At 40.9% G+C, this 27,267-nt stretch overlaps 1 protein-coding gene across 1 annotated transcript in view; it reads right to left on the reverse strand.

Moving 5' to 3' along the window:
- The window catches only part of rffl (ring finger and FYVE-like domain containing E3 ubiquitin protein ligase), a 101,855-nt gene that overhangs the window by 44,914 nt on the left and 29,674 nt on the right, over positions 1-27,267 (reverse strand). The window contains exon 3 of the mRNA XM_043718802.2: positions 1,494-1,681. Coding sequence (XP_043574737.1) covers positions 1,494-1,670 — 177 coding nt within the window. The 5' untranslated portion in view covers positions 1,671-1,681. The remainder of the gene's footprint in view (positions 1-1,493; positions 1,682-27,267) is intronic.

The raw sequence follows: 27,267 nt of genomic DNA on the forward strand, positions 1-27,267 counted from the left end.
CCAAACGTTTAGGCACAGGTACTAACTAAAAGTTGCAATATGCTAAGCTAAAAGCATTGCTTTTATTCAAAATATGATAATTTTTTGAATATCAACGACATTATAAATATTACTTTGGATGCTAATTTTGAGTTTACAGATTTCAAATTCATACTTTATTTCATTGGTTTGTCTCTACCTTGTCCCTCAGTCACCTATATACAGGCAGATTCTCCTGATGCACCCTATGCCTTAGTAAGTGAGAGATGAATATTGCAAACAAATGAGAGTGTGATTGATTGAATCCCTTAGTTACCAAGAATCTATCGAGGGATAAAGGACAGGAAAATGAATCAGAGTTTGGAGATCAGTCAAAATCTTAATGAAAGTCAAGATGAACTGTTGCTCCTATTTTACATTTTGAGGGGAGATTAGATTACTTACAGTGTGGAATAAGGCCCTTCGGCCCAACAAATCCACACCAACCCTCCGAAGAGCAATCCACCCAGACCCATTCCCCTACATTTACCCCTTCACCTAACACTACGGGCAATTTAGCATGGCCAATTCATATATAAGAACAATACAGAAAGGCTGAGGATGGAGAGCAGAGATAACAAGTGCAAAACAAAGGGCACAGGAAAAACAAAACATCAAATAGACTACTTGAAATCACTAGAACAAAAAGTTATTCAATTGACGTAGTAATGATAGGTGAGAAACAAAGAATGTAACAAAAATCGGACACAAGCAGCAGCAAATAAATGCAGGAGAAATAGGAGATTTTTATTATTAATAATGTCACTGAAGCAGAAATTGTATACTTTGGGAAACACAAATCTTGCAGTTATCGATTTAAAAAGCTTCAAGTTGCTTCAGAACACTACAGAACTGATGCCTAAAACTGACCAGTTTGTTCCAAATTGCAAGCTTTCCTTGTCAAGCAACAATTAAAGCCTTATTGATCCAAATGTTAACAAAGCAATTAGTTATGAGGAACCCAAATCTTACCAGAACTTTATATATTTTATGTTCTACATCAATTCTTATTTTATGGAAATAAGAATTCACATGATCTCCCATGCAATGTCCTTACTCTAAAAGTCACCTGTCTGAAGAATTTCTGATTTTTGCCTCAAACTTCATTCACAATAACAATTCACAACCAGAAAGGGAAGCTCTCAACAAATTGCATCTTTAATGATGTTAATACATAAAAAAAAATAAACTTCTAATTAATTTCAAGGGACTATTCCCAACAATAAAACCATGATATCCTTTAACAAAGGGAGTGCGCAACAAACGAACAAGTTATCAAATTAAGTTTAGCAAGTATTAAGAGAGAACATAATCAGCAAAAGTTTTCCAACCCAGATTAGAATCAAGGTTGACACCACACGATCTTTAAGCCATGTTTATATCTCAGTTGCAACTTCCATTGAAAATTAGTCTTTATTTCTGTTTAAGGGGAGATCAATTTAATTTAATCAATTTATGTCTAACCTCTAACTCACCTTTCTCAGTGGATTTTCAAATTGGGAACCACAAGCTCTGCACGTGTGTCCCAATCCAGCTGGAGGTGATTGAGAGTTGTAGCCTGCATTAGTGTATGCCTGCCTTCGAGGATTATGTTCAGGTTCATCCATGGTCTGGTTGTCCACACAGAACCAGTTGCAGCATGAGGCCCACATTGCAGAGCCGTCTGTGAAAACACAACAATTCATTTACACCTAGCAGAAATGACTATTGCATGGCAATATTTGCAATTTTAATATATTCAACTTCACACAAGTTATAACCTCCTCTTCATTCATTTATTCTAACTAACTGGGCATCCCTTACAAGGGCAGCATTTGTTACCCATCCTGATTGCTCCTGGGAAGGTGATGGTGAGCCGCCTTCTTGAACATTATATATATTTTTATTAGAAATTTAACATTTTTACAACTTTACAAAAATAAACAAAACTCTCAAGTACAAACATTGATATACAATTAAATCTTAAATAAATAATAACCAAAATTTAACAAAAGAAAAATACCGAGAAAGAAAAAAAAACAAAACTCAACTAACTACTAATCTAACCTACAACTAACCAGAGTGTATATTTAAGTCTCTTACATTATCCAAATAAGAGAAAAAAAAAACAACGGATAACACAGAAATTGGGTAGTGAGATACACGCTCGGAATGTGTTAACAGCAAATGTAACAAAACCCGTATTCGTGCAGGATTCCTCTCCCAAGGGGCCCTGGACCAGCCGGGTTCGCAATCTCAATTAAATAAAAGCCCTTGTTAAGATAGCCGAAATATCTGTATTCATATAATTCAAGAAGGGCTGCCATATTTTATGAAATAATTCGGTCTTTCGGTGCACCATATTTGTAAGGAAGTCAAGGGGAATACATTCCATAATTAATCTATGCCAATTTGAAAGTCCAGGGGTGCCCTCAGCCACCCAGTTTACCAAAATATTTTTCCTTGCACAGAAAGAGAGAATAGAAAATAGTCTCTTCTCATGCATATCCAGGGAGGGTAAGTTCGAAAAGCCCAAAAGGAGAGATACAGGGTCCACTTTAATTTCCGTTCCTAAAATTTCTGTCAGGGAACTTGCTACTTTAGTCCAATATCTACGGATCTTATGACAGATCCATAGGCAATGTACAATAGTGCCCACCTCTATTTTATATTTGGGACACATTGGAGATACTCCTGCCTTAAATTTTGCCAATCGATCCGGTGCTATATGGGCCCTATGAAGTACCTTCAGCTGGATAGCCTGAGTTCTGATACAGATGGCGATTCCTCTGGCGTTTTCCCAAATGTCATTCCACGTTTCGAAAGAGATTTCTCGTCCCAAATCCTGACCCCATGTTTTAAGCAGATTGTCCATATCTCCCGATACTTCATGTAGTAAATGGTAAATAGTACTGATGGAAGATACCCCCATTGGTCGTAGTACTCAACATTCTCTATCTGATTTATAAAGACTATCTAATAACGTAGTCTTCTTCTGTATATAATCTCAAATTTGGAAGTATCGAAAGAGGTCTCCATTCGGTAATCCGAATTTCTGACGCAGCTGTTCAAAAGACATCAGGACCCCATCTTTAAATAGGTCCCCTAGACATGAGATACCCCTGGATTGCCAGAGTTTAAAAGTGGCATCTGTAAACCCCGGTTGGAATCCCCATGCTCCCACAAAGGGGGATGTTTTATGTGAGTTGCCCTCATTTTGCCGCATTATATTCCAAGCTTTAATTGTGTTTAGTATTAGAGGGTTTTTACAGTGATCCGTAATGATTTTCCTCTTGTCTGAAAATAAAAGGTTAATAAGTGGGTATTTTACTTGAGAAGCCTCGATGTCCAGCCAGATTGGGTCTTGTCTGATCCGCAATCAATCAATCAGCTATGTAACTTAATAGGGAACTTAACTGATATTTTCTAAAATCTGGGAAGTCCAATCCTTCCCTTGCCTGGGGAAACTGTAGCTTCTTCAGCTTAATGAGGGGCCGTCTATGATTCCAGATAAAGGAACCTGACCAGCCATAGAATTTACGTAGTGCCAGCCTCGGCAGCATCACCAGAAGCATTCTCATAGGGTATAGGAGACGGGGCAGGACATTCATTTTAATTAGTGCTATTCTACCCAGCCAGGAAATTGGAAGGTCTCCCCATTGCTGGAGGTCCTGCCTTATCCTTTCCAGTAAATGCACAAAGTTAGCCTTGTATAACTGACCAAATACTGGGGTAATAAAAATGCCTAAATATAAGAAACCCTCCAGGGACCACCAAAAGGGAAAGTGCGATCCGACCACTAAGTGGGGTATCATAGCAAGGCCACCCATTGGCATAGCCTCCGATTTTGAGAAATTAATTTTATAGCCTGAGAATGCGCTAAATGTATTAATAACTTGGATTAAGTGAGGTACGGACATCAGAGGATTACTGAGGAATAGAAGATCATCTGCATAAAGGGTAATTTTATGTTTACCTGTACCAATCCTCGGAGCCGTTATATTAGGATCAGCCCGTATAGCTTCTGCTAGTGGTTCAATTATTAGCGTAAATAACAATGGCGAGAGAGGACATCCCTGATGGCAGCCCCTACCCACACTGAAGCTATCCGAACCTAATCCATTGGTAACAACAACTGCTTTGGGATCACTATACAATGTTGAGACCCATTTGGTAAACAGCTTTCCAACACCAAACCTTTCCAATGTGTAAAACAAATATGACCATTCAACCATATCGAATGCCTCTTCCGCGTCTAATGAGACGACTACTCCTGGTATCTTTCCCTGATGACAGGCTTGAATCATATTCAAAACCCTTCTAATATTATTGGATGATCTACGGCCCTTAATAAACCCCGTCTGATCCTCCTTTATGATATGTGGCAATACCCTTTCTAGTCTCAATGCTAACATTTTAGAAAGGATTTTAAAATCTACATTTAGCAAGGATATTGGTCTGTATGACGCACAATCTTCTGGGTCCTTTCCTTTTTTAAGGATAAGAGGGATATTTGCCTCTTTCAGCGAAGGCGGGAGACAGCCCTGACTATATGCATAGTTATACATGTCCATAAGTGGACCAGCCAATATTCCTGTAAATTCTTTATAGAATTCAGCTTGAAAACCATCTGGGCCAGGTGTCTTACCGCTCTGAAGTTGCCTGATTGTGTCAAGTATTTCTTGGATTGTTAGGGGAGCATTTAAGACCGATACATGTTCCGGAGTTAGGTCCAGAAAGGTCAAATTTTTAAAAAATGATTGCATCCTCCTAGTCCTGTCTTCACAATCCTGCGATTTATATAAATCAGAATAAAATTTTCTAAAGATTGCATTAATCCTTTTATGATCATGAGTCAAAATACCTGTACTTTCCTTGATAAACGTGATAGTTTGAGGGGCCTTGTTTTTCTTTGCAAGAAATGCTAAGTATCTACCCGGTTTGTCGCCAAATTCATATAACCTTTGTTTTGCAAATAATATTTCCCTCTTAGCTGTTTGGGTAAGTATAGTGTTTAGAGCTGTCCTAAGGGCCGTAATCCTTTGCAATTTGATAATACAAAGTCTATCAGCATATCCTGTTTTAGCTGCTTTTAAGCAAGCTTCGAGAAGGCACTGTTGTTCTCCCTTTAATTTTTTCTGGGTCGCTGAGTAGGAGATGATCAAACCTCGCGCGTAAGCTTTGATTTTCTCCCACATCATTGATGGGTTGCTAGCCGTACCTAAATTAATTTCTAAAAAAGTTTTAAATTCTTGAGAGAAGTACTTGACAAATTTACTATCTTTCATCAGGAAGGGGTCCATACGCCAATGCCGAGGGGATGTCCCGTTGTTCCTCGCCTTGATTTCCATATATACAGCAGCGTGGTTGGAAATTGCTATACTACCTATTTTACGGGATGATATGGAATTTTAAAAAATCAAGGGGGCAAAAAACATATCACTTCTGGTATAACATTTATGTGGATTGGAGTAAAAAGAAAATCTCTGCCCTGTGGATGAAGACATCTCCATACATCTACTAATCCTAATTCTTTGTTCACATCCACCAATTGTCTAGATCTGGGAGATACTCCTGCAGTACTCTTGGGAATCCTATCTATTTCCAGACCCATAATACAATTAAAGTCTCCCCCTATAATTGTATGACGGGCACGAAGAGCCATCAATTTTGAGAAGGCTTCCGTTATAAATTTAAAGGGGTGTGCCAGGGGGCAGTACAAATTTAAAATCCCATATTCCTCTCCATTTATAAGGGCTTTAATCAGAATATATCGTCCAGATTCGTCTTTTATCTGATTTAGGATTTTGAAAGGGAAATTCTTCCGAATAAGAATAACAACTCCCCTACCTTTTGAGCTCAAAGAAGAAAAAAAGGCCTGATCAAATCCACCCTGTCGTAATTTCAAGTGTTCTTTATCCAACAGGTGTGTCTCCTGTAGGAGAGCTATATCAACTCTTTCTTTCTTGAGATTTGATAATATTTTCTTCCTTTTGACTGGTGAATTACTCCCCTTGACGTTCCAGGTGCACCACTTAACCGACCGATCAACCATAATCGTCCGGGCAAATCCAAGACCCCTCGGGAGGGGAAACCCTATCCAGAACATCCCGAGCATGCAGCATATAAAATTCACAAAAATAAAAACTCTCTAATACACTCACAACAGTATAATAAAAAACTATTTCTAAATAATAAATAAAAATAAAACGTATTTAAATGGAGATTTTCCCCCTTTTTCCCAGGGGTGTCACTTCCTTTCCAAAGGTCCATCGTATCCTCTGCCAACCAGTGCCCCACCCTTGACCCAGGCGCTCCTCAATAGGATGAGGAGAATTCAAATATACTACAAAGCAAGAGTTAACAGTGAGCACCCTACCCCCCCAGCCCCCCCCACCCACACCAACACCTAGATATATTTGGTAATGTTAATACCATGTATAAACATATATATAACTACAAAATTACAACCTCAACAAATAATAATTAAATATAATAATACAAAATAAGGGAAAACAACCCCACTCCTAGAGACAGAGGTAGAGTAGAATAAGGTAACCACCTCCCCTCACCAACATTAACTAGACCCCCCGGCTTTTATATATATATATATCCGGAGTGGCAGGGGGGAGGCAAACCAACATCCATTATCTCTTACAATTTATCTAAGAGAGTCCAAAAATTCCTTAGCCCTTTCCGGCGATCCGAAGTTATACACAGATCCTTCATGGTTAAAGCGTAGCGTCGCTGGGTAGCGTAAGGAGTTCTGAATATTTAAGTCGCTTAAACACTTCTTCGCCTCATCCAATGCCTTCCTCTTTCAGACCAGAGCTGGGGAAAACATGATCTTGGATCCTTTATAGATCATGGCTTGGGAATCTTTTCCGAGATTTCTAGAGGCTTCGAGGAGTATCTGTCTCTCCTTATAGCTCTGCAGCCGGAACAGGACCGGGCGTGGGTGCTGGTTCGAGCCGGGCCCGCGTATTGCGACCCGGTAGGCCCATTCCACCCTTACCTGGCCTGATCCAGCCTCCAGATTTAACAGCTGTGGCAGCCACTGTTCGAGAAACGCTGTAAGCTGGCCTTCCTCTTCCCGTTCGGGAAGGCCCAGCAAACGAATATTTTTTCGACGACTTCGATTATCGAGGTCATCAATATAATTCTCTAAGTCCGGACTCGCTGTTCAAGAGTCCTAACCCGATCCACGGCCGACTGCGCTGTAGTTTCGGAGGTCGCGGCCTTTAGCTCCGCCCCTCCGAATCGGCGCTTGATTTCCTTAATGTCTCGGTCGTGCTTTTGCAGCGCGGCAGAGAGTGAGGCCCATTGACTTCGGGATTCTTCAATAAAAGCGTCGATCTTCGCATCCAATTTAGAGATGATTTCCACGAGGCTCACCACCGTAGGTATGTCCCCCCGGGACGGCTGCGGACACCTCAGCTGCAGCTGGAGAGGGTGGGGGAGGGGTTCCTGCTTGCTGAGAGCTGTGGGCTCCCTTCCCTTTAGTCATTTTTACTGAAGATTAGATTGTTTAAATGTAATACTCAGCAACTAATTAAATTAAACAGCTATTTTAAATGATTTGGTGAGTGTGGTGGGGGTGGGTGACCCACTTTGCCCAAGTCTTGGGAGGAGCACTGTAGACTCAGACTTGCTGGGTCACTGCCATCTTGGACATTATAACCTGTACCATGAAGGTACTCCCAAATTGTTAGCACTTTGACCCAGCAACAAAGAAGGAATAGCTGATACACTTCCAAGTAAAGATGTGCTCAGTTTGAAGTGGAAAATGGAGTTGGTAGAATTCCCACATGCCTTCTACCCTCCTTCTTGGTAATCAAGTTCCATGGCTTAGGAAGTGCTGTCAAAGAAGCCTTGGCAAGTGGGTGCACTGCATCTTGAAAATGGTACACAATATAGCCGCTAGTGAAAGGAGTGAACATAGAACATGGTGATTGGCTATCGATCAGGCAAATTATTTTAGATGGTATTGGGCTACCTGAGTATTGCTGGGGCTCAAATCATCCAGGTTAAGAACCAAGTATTCTAATATTCCTCTGACTTGTGCCATGTAAACAATGTGCTGACTTAGGTGATCAGGAGGTGAATTACTTATCTCAGGATTCCAAGCCTCAGACTAGCACTTGTTGCCAAAGTATTTACGTAGCTGACATTAAGGATGCTGATGGTGAGGTTTAATTATCATATTGTCCGAGAACGTCACAGGGACGTGATTTGATGACTTCTTGTTGGAAATGGTCACTGCCTGTCATTTATGTTGCACAAGTTATGTGCCACTTATCAGATAAGTTTGAATGTCGTCTAGGTCTTCCTACACATGGGTATGGACTGCTCTCATTTTTGTGAATAAAACTGATTATTGGATAAGTAACAAATATGAGCTGAAAATGTGTTGCTGGAAAAGCGCAGGAGGTCAGGCAGCATCCAAGGAGCAGGAGAATCGACGTTTCGGGCATGAGCCCTTCTTCAGGAATGAGGAGTGTGCCAAGCAGGCTAAGATAAAAGGTAGGGAGGAGGGACTTGAGGGAGGGGCGTTGGAAATGCGATAGGCACACTCTCCTCATTCCTGAAGAAGGGCTCATGCCCAAAACGTCGATTCTCCTGCTCCTTGGATGCCTGCCTGACCTGCTGCGCTTTTCTAACAACGCATTTTCAGCCCTCACTTTTTCCCTAAGTAACAAATATTCTCACTTCTAACGTGATCGGGGAAAGGTCATTGCTAAAGCAGCAGTTTAGACCAAGGATAACATCCTGAGGAACTCCTGCAAAAACAGACCCAGATGAGATGATTTACCTCTAGCAGCAAATGTTTTTGTGCTAGTCAGAGTCCAACCAGTGGAGCATTTCCCTTTTGATTCCCAATGGCCTCAATTTTACTGGGACTCTTTATGCCAATCTGCCTTGACGTCAAGGTCAATCACTGTCAAATCACCTTTGGAGTTTAGTTCTTTTGTCAATGTTTAGTCAAGGCTATAATGAGTTCTGGAGCAGATTAGTGCCAGTGAAACCTAAATTGTACATTAGTGGTCATACCACAGCATGAAATGTGGAAAGGCAAGATGTGTCTCCAAAAGGGCTGTGCAGTGATCACTACCAATATTATTACAGTCAGATGCAGGTTAGTGAAGATCAGGTCAAATAAGTCTTTATCTCAAGTTGGTTCTCTCACCATTGCTATGAACAGTTTAACTGTACTTCAGGACTTCATGAACTTAATTAGTAGTGGGTGTTAGATGTTAATGATGGGGACAACTTTACAGAGTTGACTCGGCTTGGTGGGCCTTTGTTGTGTTAGTATCAGATACCCAATTCAATACCAGATGGGTGGTTTTATCCTTTTTATATGTATTTTTGAACGGGTTTAATACATGTATTGTGAATACCTTTTACAATTGAAAGTTGAGTATTAATCAGAATGAAGTCAAACTGAATAGTCTGTAATCTTCACCCCCTAAAAAGCACTTAGTTTCAGAAATCAATAGCACAAAACATTGAAGGAACACAGGAACACTAGTGTTCTCCAAACACTAGTCCAGAATGCTTTCAGAACATGCTATTGCATAATATGAAAATGTTAAGGAATTAAGATTACTCAGGACAGTGAATTCTAATATACTTTCCTCTAAAATAATTTGGCATAAATCCTTGCCCAACACCAAAACTGAATTCTCAGAAAAGGGAGAAATAATAATTATGACTAATGTGATCACGAGTTATGCAGGCTTCCTTCAATCTACCGCACAGATCCTTCTGGGACACCATGAGTCATTTATTTTAAATTCAAGTCAATATCAGTTTGCCTTCTTTTCTGCCTGCCAACTTGATCTATGCCCTAAGTAGGCAATAATTGTTCAATTTTAGCCACCAGCCTATAACCTGGACCCTTATTAAAATATGTTCTAGAAGCATACATAAACTATAGCAGTGGACTTTCTCCTGCCTACAACTATAATCGCAAAAACTTCAGCTACATTAGTTAGACATGCGCTGTTCTTAACAAATCAATGTCAGTTCTCTTCAATCAGATGAAATTTCTGTAAGTGCTTAGGTCACTTTGACCTTGATTATATATTCTAATATCTCTAAAGAGATGCTAGACTAATCAATCTAAGAGATAAGCAGAATTTTTAAAACAATGTGGTTAGGTCAGCAGTTTTCCAAACAGAAAGCACAATTTTGGGTGGGATGCTCATCGGTAGTTCAGTGCAGACGAGAAAGGAAGGCAAGACAAAATAAAAGATACAATTTTTCTAAAGGGGGTTCAGGAACAGCAAGATATGAGATGTGTGTTCACAAATAATTAAAGGCTGTCAGGGCAGGTTGAGAAAGTAGTTATTAACGCATGCCGAATCTGGGATTCATGAAAATGAATTGAGCACAAAAGCAGCTTGTGTAGATGCAGCATATAATAAGAAAGGCAAATGAAATCCTGCCATTTATTGCAAAAGGACTGGATTATAAAAGTAGTGTTGTTACAATTATAAAAGGTGGTGAGATCACATCTGGAGTACTGTGTCTAGTTTTGGTCTCCTTACTTGAGAAAGGATGTGGTAAATACTGGAGACAGTTCAGAGGAAGTTTATCAGATAGATTCCAGGGACGAAAGGCTTGTCATACAAGGAATGATTGAATACCATGGGCTTGTACTTACTGGAGTCAGGAAGAATGAAAGGAGATCTGATAAAATGCTAAAGAGGATTGATAAGGTGGAAGTTGAACAGATGGTCCTCCTTGTGGGACAGTCCAGAGCAAGAGGAGGTAGGCTCAAAACTGAGATGAAGAGATACTACTTCTCTCAAAGGATTGCGAATCTGTGGAACTCACTGTCCCAGAGTGCAGTGGAGGCAGCAACATTCAACAGGTTCAAGAAATAGGAATGCTTCTGATGAAGAAAGAGACAAATGATTATGGGGAGAAGGCAGGAAAGTGGAGTTAAGATAAGAGCAGCCATAATCATGTTAAAAGGCAAAGTGAGCTCAAAAGACTAAATTGCCTACTCCCACTCCTAGCACCTATGGTCCTATCCTCGTGTCCAAAACATTGGTAAGTCCCAATTGGAATGTGATGTCCAGAATAAGACACCACGCTTTTGGAAGGATAGATGTAAAGGTGTTGAAGACAATGCAGAGAAAATTCATGAGAGCAATTTCATGGATAAGGAAATCCAATTATGTGGATAGATTGAAAAAGATGGAGCTCTTTTCCCCAAAGAGAACAGGAAATTTGACGGAGATATTCAACATCATGAGCACTCTGGACAGGCAAGACAGAAAGAAAGTGTTCCTGTTAATGGAAGAAGAGAGAACCTGACAACATGGATTTAAAGTGACTAGCAAAAGAAGCCAGGGAAACACGAGGAACTTTATTAAAAACACTGCAGCAAACGTTTATGATCTCAAATTCTTTGTCAGAATGTGGTGGAGGTAAATTCAATTGAGGCCTTCAAGACATTTGGATAATTATCTTCTTTTTGCCCATTCACAAGTGTGGGCACTGGCTAAACCAACATTTATTGCCATACCAAATTTTCCTCAAGAAAATGTGGTGAGCGGTCATCTGGAACTACTGCAGAGCACATGGTGCGGAATAAGTTCTAGGATTTGGTCCGAGCAACAGTGAAAGGACAGCAGCACAACAGATGGTACGTGGCTTGTAGACGAACTTGCAAGTGGAAGTGTTCCCTCTCTGTTGTCCCTACCCTTCTAAGTGATAAAAGTCACAGATTTGGAAGGTGCTATATAAAAAAACCTTGGGGCCATCTGTTGCAGTGCATCACATAGATGATACAAACTGTGGATTGGTAGAGGAGAAAGTGAATATTGAAGATGATGCATAGGGTCCCAATTTAATGGGCTTCTTGCTCCTGGATGTTGTCAAACTGGAGTATTTTTGGAGCAAAACTCAGCCTGTAAGTGGAAATATTTCATCATACTCCTCACTTGTGCCTTTTAAGTGCTGATCAAGTTTGAACAGTTAGGAAGTGATGTATACTGCAAAATTCCCAGCTTCTGATGTGCTCTTCAAACCACAGTGTACATACCTGGTTTAGTTCAATTTCTGGTAGAAGGTAAGCTTTGGATGTTGACAGTGGGTAATTCACCTATCAGAATGCCATTCACTGTTAAGGGGTAAAGATTGGATTCTCCCTTGCTAGAGATGGTCATTACCTGGCACTTGCTTAACAAGAATGCTACATGCCACTTATCAGCTCCAACCAGAATAGGAAAAGGAATAGGCCATTCAGCATGTTGAGCCTGCCCAGTCATTGAACACTTCAATGTCTTTTACACACCCTATCACCATAACCTGTACACCACTGGTAATAAGAAAGCTATTAACTTGTCCTTAAATGTACTCAAAGATTAAGCCTCCACAACCTCAGTGGTAGAGAATTCCAAAAGTTCACAATTAAGTAAAAAACAAATTCTCCTTACCCAAGTTGTACTGTCCTCATTTTTAAAATTGTGTCCCCGGTTCTGGATTCATCCAACCAGAGGGAACATCATATCTGCATCTACCTGGTCTTCCCTCTTAAGTATTTACTAAGTTTCAATTAGATCACTTCTCATGCTTTAAAACGCTAGAGAATACAGGCCCAGTTTTCCCAATCTTTCTTCATAGGACAATTCTGCTATCCAGGAAGGAATCTCTATAAACCTTTACTGCACTACCTTGATGACAATATTATCTTTTCTGAGATAAGGAAAGCAAAGCTGCTCTACACAATACTATACTCCACAAGCTCCTATACAGTTGAAGCTAGACTTCACTATTCCTGTATTTCAGTTTTCTTGCAATAAAAGCTAACGTTCCATTAGACTTTCAATTAACTTGCTGTATCTGCATGTTCGCTTTCACTGACTTATTGACAAAGACACCGGAGGTTCTCTTGCATAACTTGGACTTTCCAATTTCCTACCATTTAAAATTAAATCTCTACTGCTGTTTTACCAAAATGGATAACCTCCAATTTTTCCATAAATTTCATCTGCCATGCTTTACCCATTCACTGAGCCTGTCCAAATCTTCTTTCCTCCCAAACCCCATTTTACCTTTGTATCATATGCAAATTTGGAAATATTACATTTGGATTCCACATCTAAGTCATTGACATATATTGGTGAACAGCTGGGACACCAGCTACTGATTTTATGTTACCCCACTAATCACAGTCTGCCAACACGGAAATGACCCATTTACTCATATTACCTGCCTGTTAGCCATCATTACTCCATCCCAGTACACTATCTCTTTCAGTAATCTTTATCTTTAAGATTTCTAAAGAGCCTAGCCTTTTGGTAATTTAAGTGTACTATATCCACTGACTCTTTTATCAAGTTAATCAGATCTTTATTTAACTCCAAGTTGGTCGAACACCATTTCTCATTTGCATATTCCTACTGACTATGTCCAACAACTTATCAAGGTGTCTATTTATCCAATCCTTTATAGTAGATTCTAGCATTCTCCCCTCTACTAATGTACGGCAAACAGGTTTGTAATTCCCGGTCTTCTCTCAAGCTCCTTTCTTAAATAGTGGGTAATGCTTCTAACTTCCAAATCACAAGAATCATTCCAGAATCTATAAAGTTTTTAAAAGATAGTCACCAATGTATCAACTCTCTATAGCAACCTCCGTCAAAACTCTGGGATGAAAACCATCAGGTCTAAGGGATTTATCAAATTGCAGCTCCATTAATTCCGACAGTACAAACATTAATTTTCTTCAACTCTCAATTTTCCATAGCAACTTGGATCTCTACTTCTGGAATGTTGTCTAGATTCTACTGCATTTGGATATGGAAGGTTTCAGATCTGAGTAGTCAAGAATGTCAGTGAACAATTGTCAGCAAATTATTTATGATCCTTTATGATCAAGGGAATAATTGATGAAGCAGCTGATGATGACCTTGGACATCATCCTGAAGAACTCCTGCAGCAACATTCTGAAGCTGAGATGAATGACCCCTAACAATCACAATGGACACTTCTGTGTTGATTATGACTCTAAAAGTGGAGAATTTTCCCCTTGATTCCTACTGAATCTAATTTCGCGACAGCTTCTTGACGCCAAACTGCCAAATGCGACCTTGAGGCAGTGACCCTCATTTCCCTTAACTTCAGCTAGTTTGTCAATGTTTGGATGAAGGCCAGTTCAGGAGACAAGCGGATCTGGTGGAATCCAAACTGAAGCATAATGAGCAAGTTACTGCCACTTGTTAGTACTGTTCATGACAACCTTCATCACTTTGTCGATGATTGAGAGTAGACCGAATGAGGGTGTATATGATTGGGTTCGGTTTGTCCTGCTTTGAGTACTGAGCATACCTCAGCAATTTTCTACATAGAGTCATACAGCATGAAAACAGACCCTTCAGTCTAACCAGACTGAAGCCAACCAGACATCCCAATCTGACCTGGCCCCATTTGCCAACATGTTTTGTTTCTTCATTCATTCGCATCGGCAACATTCATTGTCCATCCCTAATAGCCCAGAGGATACTTAAGAGTCAACCACATTGCTGTGGGTTTGGAGTCACATGTGGGCCAGACCAGATAAGGATGGCAGTTTCCTTCCCTAAAGGACATGAGCAAACCGGATGGGTTTTTCTCCACAAACGAAAAAGGATTCATGGTCATCATTAGATTCTTAAATCCAGATATTCATTGAATTCAAATTCCTCCACCTGCCATGGCAGGATTTAAACCAGTGTCCCCAGATTGTTACCAGATGTCTGGACTAATTGGCCCATATCCCTATAAATCCTTTAAACATTGTAATTGTACCCACCTCCACCACTTCCTCTGACAGCTCATTCCATATACACACACATTTCTGTGTGAAAAATTTATCCTTCAGATGCTTTTTAAATCTTTCCCCTCACAGCTTAAACTTGTATCCTCTCCTTTTGGACTCCCTCCATCCTAGCAAAAAGACCTTGACTACTTACCCTATCCATGCCCCTCATGATTTTATAAACCTCTACAAGCTAACCCCTCAATCTCCAAAACTCGAGGCAAAAATGCTCCAGCCTACTCAGCCTCTCTCCATAACTACCATGAAAGCAATAATCACAGTTGCACATAGTTTGATCTGATAAAGAACAACAGTTGAACAGCTATCTTACATCCAGATTGTCAGAACAAACATAATTGCATGGCTCGGTAGATGCCAGTCTGGAAATTGTACTGGAATAGTATGGCTAGGGGTACGGCGATGTTCTGCAGCACATATCTTCAATATATTGACATAATTTTGTCAGGGTCCATCATCTTTACAGTATCTAGTGCCTTCAGCCATTTCCTGATATCACGTGGAGTAGACCAAATTGGCTGAAGACTCACATCTATGTTTCCTGGGGCCCTCTGCAGGAAGAGGAGACAGGTTGTCCAGTCTGCACTTCTGGCTGGAGATGCTTGCAAATGCTTCAGTCTTGTCTTTTGCACTGATGTGCTGGGCTCCCCCAACATTGAGGATGGAGATATTTATGAAGCCTGCTCCCTTAGTGAGCTATTTAATTGGCCATTCCCATTCACAACTTTCTATGGTAGAACTAGAAGTTAGATCTGGCCCATGCCTGCCACATGTTGCAAACACTGCCTAACGTGCAATTAGCCCTGTATTGTTTCACCAAGTTGACGCCATTTTTAGTTATGTCTGTGCTGCTCCTGGTATGTTACCTGGCACTCTTCACTGAATTTATTTGATTCCTGGAGTGGAGGATATGCTAGGCCATGAAATTAGAGATTGTGGCTGAACACAATCTTTCTGAAGTCCCACAGCACCACATAGATACCCAGTCTGGAGGTGTAGGATGTATTTAAAATCTGTACCATTTAGCATGACAGTCATGCCACACAATACAACAGGGCGTATCCTAAATGTGAAGGCAGGACTTCGTCTACCCAAGGAGGGCAGTGGTCACTCTTACCAACATTTTCACGAGTAGATACAACTGATTGGTGAGACGAGGTCAAGTCTGTTTTTCCATTTGATTAATTCTTGCGCCAGCTGTCACAGGCCCAGTCTAGCATCAATTCTCTTTTGGACTTAACTGACTTGGTCCAAAGTGAAGTTGAACCACTCAGTGATGGGTATTGAAGTAATCCAGGTAAAAACAATGACTGCAGATGCTGGAAACCAGATTCTGGATTAATGGTGCTGGAAGAGCACAGCAGTTCAGGCAGCATCAGAGGAGCAGTAAAATCGACGTTTCAGGCAAAAGCCCTTCATCAGGAATAAAGGCAAAGAGCTTGAAGCGGGGAGAGATAAGCTAGAGGAGGGTGGGGGTGGGGAGAAAGTAGCATAGAGTACAATAGGTGAGTGGGGGTGGGAATGAAGGCGATAGGTCGGGGGGGAGGAGGGTGGAGTGGATAGGTGGAAAAGAAGATAGGCAGGTAGAACAAGTCATGGGACAGTGCTGAGCTGGAAGTTTGGAACTAGGGTGAGGTGGGGGAAGGGGAAATGAGGAAACTGTTGAAGTCCACATTGATACCCTGGGGTTGAAGTGTTCCGAGGCGGAAGATGAGGCATTCTTCCTCCAGGCGCCTGGTGGTGAGAGAGAGCGGCGGTGAAGGAGGCCCAGGACCTCCATGTCCTCGGCAGAGTGGGAGGGGGAGTTGAAATGTTGGGCCACAGGGCGGTGTGGTTGATTGGTGCGGGTGTCCCGGAGATGTTCCCATAAGCGCTCTGCTAGGAGGCGCCCAGTCTCCCCAATGTAGAGGAGACCGCATCGGGAGCAATGGATACAATAAATGATATGGTGGATGTGCAGGTAAAACTTTGATGGATGTGGAAGGCTCCTTTAGAGCTCTGGACGGAGGTGAGGGAGGAGGTGTGGGCGCAGGTTTTGCAGTTCCTGCGGTGGCAGGGGAAAGTGCCAGGATAGGAGGGTGAGTTGTAGGGGGGCGTGGACCTGACCAGGTAGTCACGGAGGGAACGGTCTTTGCGGAAGGTGGAAAGGGGTGGGGAGGGAAATATATCCCTGGTGGTGGGGTCTTTTTGGAGGTGGTGGAAATGTCGGCGGATGATTTGGTTTATGTGAAGGTTGGTAAGGTGGAAGGTTGGTAGGGTGGAAGGTGAGCACCAGGGGCGTTCGGTCCTTGTTACGGTTGGAGAGGTGGGGTCTGAGGGCAGAGGTGCGGGATGTGGACGAGATGCGTTGGAGGGCATCTTTAACCCCTTGGGAAGGGAAATTGCGGTCTCTAAAGAAGGAGGCCATCTGGTGTGTTCTGTGATGGAACTGGTCCTCCTGGGATCAGATACGGCGGAGACGGAGGAATTGGGAATACGGGATGGCATTTTTGCAAAAGGTAGGGTGGGAAGGGGTGTAATCCAGGTAGCTGTGGGAGTCGGTGGATTTGTAAAAAATGTCAGTGTCAAGTCGATCGTCATTAATGGAGATGGAGAGGTCCAGGAAGGGGAGGGAGGTGTCAAAGATGGTCCAGGTAAATTTAAGGTCAGGGTGGAATGCGTTGGTGAAGTTGATGAATTGCTCAACCTCGTCGCGGGAGCACGAGGTGGCACCAATGCAGTCATCAAAGTAGCGGAGGAAGAGGTGGGGAGTGGTGCCGGTGTAATTACGGAAGATCAACTGTTCTACGTAGTCAAAAAAGAGACAGGCATATTGTACTCGATGCTACTTTCTCCCCACCACCACCCTCCTCTAGCTTATCTCTCCACGCTTCAGGCTCTCTGCCTTTATTCCTGATGAAGCGCTTTTGCCCGAAACATCGATTTTACTGCTCCTCAGATTCTGAACTGCTGTGCTCATCCAGCACCACTAATCCAGAATTGAACTCATCCAGCCAGACAACATTCCTTATTTCCTTGTCCATGATCGATCTGATGCTGTGAGCCTTCGTGTCAATGTCTAGGACACCCACATCAGCTTTTTCCTGACTGCATACCCACAGCTCACCACTTCCCGTGTCCCACTGACAGGACAGATACAAAGATGGTGATTCAGTGTCCAGAACATTAGTCATTCTCACAGAGAATTACACAAAGTAGAGAGGGTTCAGGAAAGATTTATCAGGATTCTGCCAGAACTGGAGGGTTTGAATTATAAGGAGAGGCTGGATGGACAGGTACTTTTTTTTTTAAATCTCAGCATGAGAGATGGAGGGGTGTCCTTTTAAAATCACGAGGGGCATAGATAAGAATAATAGCAAAGGTCTAAGGTGGGGCAGTTCAAAACTAGGGCGCATATTTTAAAGTTTGGCGATGAAAGATTTAAAAGGGTCCTGAGAGGCAACCTTTACACATGTGGATGGTTTGTATCAGCAATGTACTGCCAGAGGAAGTGATAGATGCATGTACAGCTACAATATTTTTAAAAATTTGGATAGATACATGAAGAAAGGATTAGTGGGATATGGTCTAAATGCAGGAAAGTGGGACTAGTTCAGCTTGGGAAACTTGGTCAGCATGGACGAGCTGGACCATTATGCCATTTTAAACTAATCCTATCCGCCTGCACATGGTCCACATCCTTCTATTCCCTGCTCAGCTGAATGTCCAAGGTGCCTCTCAACTTTGCGATCAGATCTGTTTCTCCATGCTCAATGTGTTCCAGGCACTTATCACCCTTTATGTAAAGAATTGCCTTGTACATCTCCTTTAAACTTTCCCTCCTCACCTCAAACCTCTGCCTCCTAATAACATTTCTACTGTGGGAAAAAGACTCAGCACCCCTCAGCTTCCAATGCTCTACTGACAATGATCCAAGTTTTTCCAACCCCCCCCCCCCCACTTTTTCTCTAACAATATCCTGGTCAGAATTTTTTGTATTCTCTGCAAAGCCTCCACACGTCCTTCCTTTCATGCAAAAACTGCACACCAAACTCCAAATGTAGATGAAAGTTTTATACAGCTGCAACATGACTTGCCAATTTTTATACTCAATGTCCCAAATGATGGAGACAAGCATACCAAATGTCTTCTTTATCGCCTTATCCATGTGTGTTGCCACTTTCAAGGAGCTATTGACTTTCACCAGAAGATCCATTTGTATATCAGTGCCCCAAAGAGCCCTTGTCATTTACTAGAAACTTTCCTCTTGCATTTGACTTCCCAAAATGCATTACTGATCAAATGGGCCAATGGGCTGAGGAGTGGCAGATGGAGTTTAATTTTGTTAAATGTGAGGTGCTGCATTTTGGAAAAGCAAATCTTAGCAGGACTTGTACACTTACTGGTAAGGTCCTGGGGAGTGTTGCTGAACAAAGAGACCTTGGAATGCAGGTTCAAAGTTGCTTGAAAGTGGAGTCACGGTTAGTTAGGATAGTGAAGGAGGCATTTGTATGCTTCCCTTTATTGGTCAGAGAATTGAGCATAGGAGTTGGGAAGTCATGTTGTGGCTGTATAGGACATTTGGAATATTGCGTGCAATCCTGATCTCCTTCCTATTGGAAGAATATTGTGAAACGAGAAAAGGTTCAGAAAAGATTTACGAGGATGTTGCCAGAGTTGGACAGTTTGAGCTATAGGTAGAAGCTGAATAAGCTGGGACTGTTTTACCTGGGAGCATTGGAGGCTGAGGGATATGGGCCAAGTGCTGACAAGTGGGACTAGATTAGACTAGTATATCTGGTTGGCATGGACCAGTTGGATCGAAGGGTCTGTTTCCATGCTGTACGTCTCTATGACCTCACACTTGTCCAGATTAAATTCCATCTATCATTTCTCCACCTAACTTTCCACTGATCTAGTTCCAGCTGAATCCTTTGATAACTTTCCTCACTATCCACAACTCCACCAACTTTCATGCCGTCTGCAAACGTCTTCATCAGACCACCACCATTGTCATCCAAATCATTTGTATATACTTCAAAACAGAGGTAACAGCACTGATACTGGCAGAACACCACCAGTCATAAAAACATCTCTCCACAACTACATTTTATCTTCTATGATCAAGCTAATTTTGCATCAACTTACTAACTCGCTGTGGATCCCATGTGACTTAATCCTCTGGACCATGAGGTGTCGTCCCGTATCCCCCTTCAGTCGAAGCAAAACTCTCAGAGAACAGAGTAGTTTTACCCCCTTCATCTTTATTCCAGGCCCTGGAGGGAGAGAGAATGATCGACCATGTGCACAGAGATATAAGTTCACGGTCTTCTAAGGAAGAGCAGTTTCTAAATGAATTATATAGTCATGTTACAGGGAGGAGCATCCAGATGAGGCAACATACATATTGATTGGGTGACTGTTACAGTGAGTGTTAATAGTAAAGATTAAACCATCTGCTGTTTACACAATGAATGTTCTTAACCTTACCTGGCTTTACATAATGAATACTTTTCACCTAGTTAAACTGACCTTACAGAATGAATTCTTCCAATATTGTTAAATGAGTCTACATAATGAATGCTTTTCCACCTTGTTAACCCATTACTCTTGCCTCCAGCACCCCATTGTTAACTGCATGTTCTTATCTGATCTGAGTCATGCTCAGCTGAACCTCTTGTTTCACAAACTTAACTCTTTCCCTAACTGCTCGTCCCGAAACACATTCTCCAAGGGACCTTATCAAATACTTTAGTAATGTCCATGTAGACTACATCTTTGGCCATACCATCAATCATCTTCATCACTTCCTCAAAAACCTTCCTCAAATTTGAGATAAGACCTCTTCCACGCAAAGTGGGGCAAGACTATTCTTTAACAAATCCATTCTTTCCTGATAGGTCTACGGAGTCAATATTTTCCAAATGTAAGTATGAAATTAATTAACATACAAGTCTCAGTTGTGCTAGGTGATGCTTTTCAGTGCATTTCTGAAACTGCTTAAAGAGGCACCAGATGTAGAAGAAAAACAGCATAAATTTAAACCAAAATCTGTGTGTTGGATCATGTTTGTAGAGGGTGGGATTTTTCAGTGACATCAGTTTTGCAAAATACAAACAACTGCCGACAGCTACCAATGTTTAACTTACATCACAAAGGAAAACTTTCAGGAATCATTGTAAAGCAGGTTCGTTCTTTTAAGAGATGGCTCTGCATAATTTAAGAAATGTGTCATTAAGGAGATTAGTGTGGAATCTCATACGCGGTGGGTAGGGAAGAGTAGCAGAGCTTGGTCAGGCATCAAGGACTTTGAAACATATTGGTTTAGATAATTGAGAATATGTCTGGAATAATTTAAAATTAGCAATCCAATTTGCAAACTGTCACTTCTATTCTAGTTAATTCGATCATATTATCACAGAAAAAATGATACATTTAAAGAAGAATGAAGAAGCTCAATTGGTCAATTTAATTGGTTGGGCACTTAGACTAGATCAGCATTGCAGTTAATAGACAATGACGAAAACAAAGGGCAAACATAGCACTGAAGAGTTAAACATGGAGAAACTCATACTTCAGTCTCCATCTTGGATGTGACATAACATGAAACTAGCCATTTTTAACAAAGCTGCAGAAACTAATTTTCTTGATGGATATTCTTGTGCAGATGGCTTCATAACTTTTCTTAAGGATGACAATGGAAATTGTTATTCTTTAACTTGGGAAGGTAAGAAATTGAAAAGTGTTATTAAAAATATTTTGGTTGCTAAAACATGAGTTCTCATGGAGGCATTAGATATGGGATTCTAATTGTCAATTATTCAGAGAAATTCTGTTCACCAGGATTTCTGAAGACAATGTGTGTACTGAATATTATGGAAATAATTGTTCATTCTTGGCTATTCTACATTATAATATGAGCAAGCAGAGATTACTAACTGATTGGCTAAAAGCAGGAAAGAAAGGATAATCCTAAAATTAAATGGGTTGATGCAAGTCAAATTGTTTATTTCACACTTCTCTTTACAGCTCTCAGCATGTACAAATAAATTGGGAAATTAGAGGAGGAATCATTTGTAACATAATGTTTTTTCCAAAATAAAGAAGTTTGTGTGCTTAATTACGTGCAAGTGTGGGATTAATTCAAGATTTATTTTTGCCCCTACATAAAGATGTATGCCTGTACTGTATAACTGTACATAAATGTTTAAACCTGTAAAGATTTGTAACAGTTTTATTGTTCACCAAATAGCTTTCTGTCGTACAGCAAGATAGAAACCATCAGACCGTGCCTTTACCTTCAGTGCCACTGTTTTATTTATGAAACTGTTTTCTTGATTATTTTAACTTCAGCAAACTCCAGTCCTAGATTTATTATTTTGGGACTTTATCCTATCCTCTGCTTCAAAGCAGGGCCCAGGAATTGTGTACATTCAAGTCCACATCTCCAATTGTGCTCTGTTAGGAGTAGCAGAGCTTGTGATTTCTGTTCTTGCTTCTGTTTTAAGGACTAACACAAACTCCGATTTATTTGCAATATTATCCACACATCTTTGATGAGGCCACCGTTGACTACTCTTCCTCTTCTAATACATTGTCAAGACTAACATGTTTACAATTGTAAGTGTCTTGTTATACACTTTTCTTTTACAGCTCTCACTATCCTTTTTAGTGGGCGGCACGGTGGCACAGTGGTTAGCACTGCTGCCTCGCAGCGCCAGAGACCCGGGTTCAATTTCCGACTCAGGCGACTGACTGTGTGGAGTTTGCACGTTCTCCCAGTGTCTGCGTGGGTTTCCTCCGGGGGCACCGGTTTCCTCCCACAATCCAAAGATGTGCAAGTCAGGTGAATTGGCCATGCTAAATTGCCCGTAGTGTTAGGTAAAGGGGTAAATGTAGCGGTATGGGTGGGTTACGCTTTGGCGGGTCGGTGTGGACTTGTTGGGCCGAAGGGCCTGTTTCCACACTGTAAGTAATCTAATCTAATCTAGTCTCCCTTTAATGCCCTCTACATACTAAAAGCTTCTAAATAAAAGCAATTGCTTGTTTTATTAAACGCGAATGCTCTAATTCTACTGTTCTGGTTTAACTTCCAGTAATGTCATAGCTGTATACTGTTACAATATGGAAACAGAGCCAAATCAAATTAGTCTCCTTCTCCACGTATTCACAACACAATAAAATTAAGATACTCAATGACCTGGACAATTGATCTTAATGGTTCCAACCACAACTTTTTGATGCTCAATACTAGACACCAAGTTCATAGCTCAGACAAAGACTTAATTTATGATCAATATAGTACTTTAACATAGCAAAGTTAAACCACAAGGTAATCCAATTAATGTTTAAGATTTAAACCCAACCCTCTTTAATTCTATTCTCCATTCTCACTCAAAAACAGACACAGTTAAGGCTTAAATTACGAAAGAAAAATAAATGAGCTGGAACTAGCCAGTTCACTTAAACTGTTTCCATGATTCATACCATTACTGGCATATAGGATTACATCTTGCTTGGTTTCTAACACCAATGCATCCAAATATCTTCCGGCAGGCTTTGAGGAACATTCATTTAATTCTTATAACACAGTGTATTATCTGAACTTTCAGTAAGTTGATTGAGGGGACAACCAGGGAAAATCCAAACCACTGTCTCCTAGATTTTGCAAGCAGAATCCTTCTAACCCAAACACAGTTCAAAAACTAGTTCAAAACCCCAACTTCTCCCTGCCAGACTGACCACCTCCCCACGAGGTCCAAATTAACACTCAACATCTGCCATCTGCTTGACCAGTCGGCCTCTCCAGAATTGTACCAATTAACGTTCAGGCCTGGCTTCAGAAACAACTAACAGCTTGTTCATTCATGTTTTTAAAAAACCCACAAGCTGCTGTGCCAAAAGTTCAAAGTTCAAAGGTCACTTTCAGCTCTCAATTTACAGTTCACAGCTCCAAACCAAAAATGTTTAAAAATACTGTAAAATCGTGAAAAATCAGCAAACATTCGAACAATACCCAAGAACTAATACTATTTAATGATTCGGAGATGCCGGTGTTGGACTGGGGTGTACAAAGTTAAAAATCACACAACACCAGGTTATAGTCCAACAGGTTTAATTGGAAGCACACTAGCTTTCGGAGCGACGCTCCTTCATCACCTGATGAAGGAGCTTCGCTCCGAAAGCTAGTGTGCTTCCAATTAAACCTGTTGGACTATAACCTGGTGTTGTGAGATTTTTAACTTACTATTTAATAGCTTATATAGCTGACAGAGGTAATCCAGCTGTCATGTACCCATATCTGAATAATTTGATACTCATTACTGTTAGAGCTTAAGAAGGTAGACCACTTGAGCACGTTACCTCTAAGCAACCATTGCCCATGAAGCAATAATCAAGTATGAGTTACTGTTTTCAAGGGAGGATGGAAGGCGGCACGTGAAGATAGAACCCTTGATTTATCACCAAACAACAAACCAGATTAACTAATGAGTATACTCCTATTGGAACCACAATCCTGTACTTTTTCATTTCTCATGCTTCCTTTCTTTTAATTTCTGTATGTCTGCTCTTCAATTTTCTTTCCATTCCAAGACAGGTAGGTTAGAGCACTTAGCTTTGTGCCCAAAGTTTTGAAGTGTGTACAAGTCCTTTCCCCTCCTAAAAGGGGAACAGGAGCTCAGAAAAAGAATTAGAGAAACAAGCCCTATGAAAAGTAGGCCCCAACAGGAAGTGAAGAAAATGATTACACTATTACATTTTGACATCTTGGAAGCAACTGACATACTTACACTTGAATTTTGACAAAGTGCCAGATAATTTATACATATGTAATATTCTCAATTCTTCATGACTGGTGTAATCAACTTATAATTGATGACACCGATTGGACATTCACTCCACACTGACATTCAAAAATCATATTCATACATGCCTTTTATTTAAAGACTCACCTTACAAATATAGACACCTGAATTTAGAGGACTGTTATTTTTGTAGAGTAATTTAGAATATAGGGAGGAAAAATAGAATGAAGGCAGAGAAATGTCACAATGAACTGTTACAAATCTGGTGTGAACACTGCCCTCCAACTACCAAGATTCACAGCATGTCACTGGACAATGTAGATCAATTCTCATATCTTGGGAGCTTTCTCTTTTTGAGGGCAGATATCAAAACAAAGCTCACTGTTGCCTCCAGAGTCATGATTTAGAGATGCCGATGTTGGACTGGGGTGTACAAAGTTAAAAATCACACAACACAATTCGAAAGCACACTAGCTTTCGGAGTGCCTGATGAAGGAGCAGTGCTCCAAAAGCTAGGGTGCCTCCAGAGTGCCAGTGTAAGCTTCAGCCATCTGAGGAAGAGAGCATACAATGACAAAAACCTCAAACACAGCACTAAAGTAAATGGTTGACAGTGCAAAGGTGTAAACAACTTTCCTGTATGGATTAGAAACATGGACAATGTACAGCAGGCACCTTGAGGAATATCACCAGCAATGCCTCTGCAATTCCAAACTGAACTAGTACCACTTGCCCGTATTTAGTCCATATCCCTCTAAACCTTTCCTGTCTATGTACCTGACCAAATGTTTTTTCAATTTTGTAATTGCACCAGCCTCCATCACTTTCTCTGGCAGTCGTTCCATATGGTGTGTAAAAGCTGCCCCTCAGGTCCCTTTTAAATCCTTCCCCTCTCACCTTAAACGCTGTGCCCTCTAATTATGGACTTCCCTACCCTGGGGAAAAGACCTTGGATAATGTGGACTATCAATGAGCTGAATTTGTGATTGTCATGGAATTATGCCATGTGACTATCATACAGATGACTGGATAACCAGTAAGCGATGAACACAAGTTTTATGTCTAAGTTTATAAGAACAAGATAAGTGACTGACCAAAGACACGCAAGCAAGTTTTAATGAGTTAATTGATCAAACAGATTTGAGATTTTGCTGATGGTCAAACTGATTATTTCCTGGAGAATGGATAGGATCAAGATTTGAATGCAGAGTTTCTTGGTGAGGCAACAGTATAAAGCAGCTCTCCTCAGAATAAAATTAGCGAGTTCAGAGGAGGTCGTCAATTGCATCAACCAATGGTTGATGCAATTGACGACCTCCTCTGAACTCGCTAAATTTTCTGACAACTGGAAGTCAGGTAGAAAAACAAATTGAAAAGAGGATTTTAAAAAAAAGTCTACAAAGGGATAGAGATAAGTAGTGAGTTGGAGAAGATGGCAGATGGAATATAATTTTGACCCAATGACACTGAAAAAAAGTCAGGATTGTGAGCAGTATGAAGAGGAATTTGTAGGTGGTGATGTTCCCAGACATCTACTGCCCTTTGTCCTTGAAGGTTGTATAGGCCGAGATTTTGAGAAGGGCTCTTGAAGGAGCACTGATGAGTTGTTACAGTGCATTTTGTAGATGCCACACACTGTTGCCATTGTGCATTGTTGGTGGAGGGAATGAATGTTCAGGTGAATAAATGAGATGTCGATTAAGCAGGCTGCTTTGTCCCAAATAGTTTCCAATTTCTCACGTGTTATAATAGCTGAACCTGAGGGTTCAATTTCTTTTAAACTGAAGTCTCTATTATGAATATTCAAGGACTCTTCTTTTTAATTTAAGGGCTACTTTTACATTCTCATGAACTCCTTTATAAGATGTTGCAGTCACACTGTAACAGTAGCTTCTGCATTTTATCTACCTGTTGCATTCCCTGAAGGGGCAAGTGTACATGCACAACAAGGTCCCTCTGATCCTCAGTGCTCGCCAGGGTTCTACAGTTCAGCACGTATTCCCTTGCCTTATTTGTACTGCATCACCCTACAATTATTCAGATCGAATTTTATTTGGTACTGGTCAGCGCAACTGACTATCCCTTCTGTAATCTAATATTCCTCCTCAATGTTCCAATTTTCATACCATCCACAAACCTATTGATCAACTGTCCCTCATTCAAATCTATATCAATTATATATACCACAAACAGCAAGGGCCTCAAGAGTAATCCTCTGCAGAACCCCACTGGACACAGGCTTCCAATGATAAAAATACCCTTCATACATTATCCTCTGCTGCCATCCACTCAGCTAATTCTGGATCTTACTTGCCAACATTTCATGTATCCCACGAACTCCTACCTTTTTCATCATTCTCCTATGTGGTATCTTATCAAAACATTTGCTGAAGCACAAGGACTTTGTGTCAAATGCATTATCCTCACCTGGTCATCTCTTCAAAAACTTAACTTTTTTTTTTACAAAACTATGCTGACTGTTTTTGATTAATCCCTGCCTCTTCAAGTGCTTACTAATTCCTGTCTTCAACCCCTAATCTCTCAACTACAAGCTTTAGATGATGTAAGAATGCATTTCTTGCATTTTCCTCTCCACTTACTACAACTCAACTCTTGCCTGCTTTTCATTTTAAATGTTGAAAGACTAAAGCC

Source organism: Chiloscyllium plagiosum, unplaced genomic scaffold (assembly GCF_037043375.1).
Source record: "Chiloscyllium plagiosum isolate Xiang-an unplaced genomic scaffold, Cpla_swu_hap1 HiC_scaffold_31, whole genome shotgun sequence".
Lineage (NCBI taxonomy): Eukaryota > Metazoa > Chordata > Chondrichthyes > Orectolobiformes > Hemiscylliidae > Chiloscyllium > Chiloscyllium plagiosum.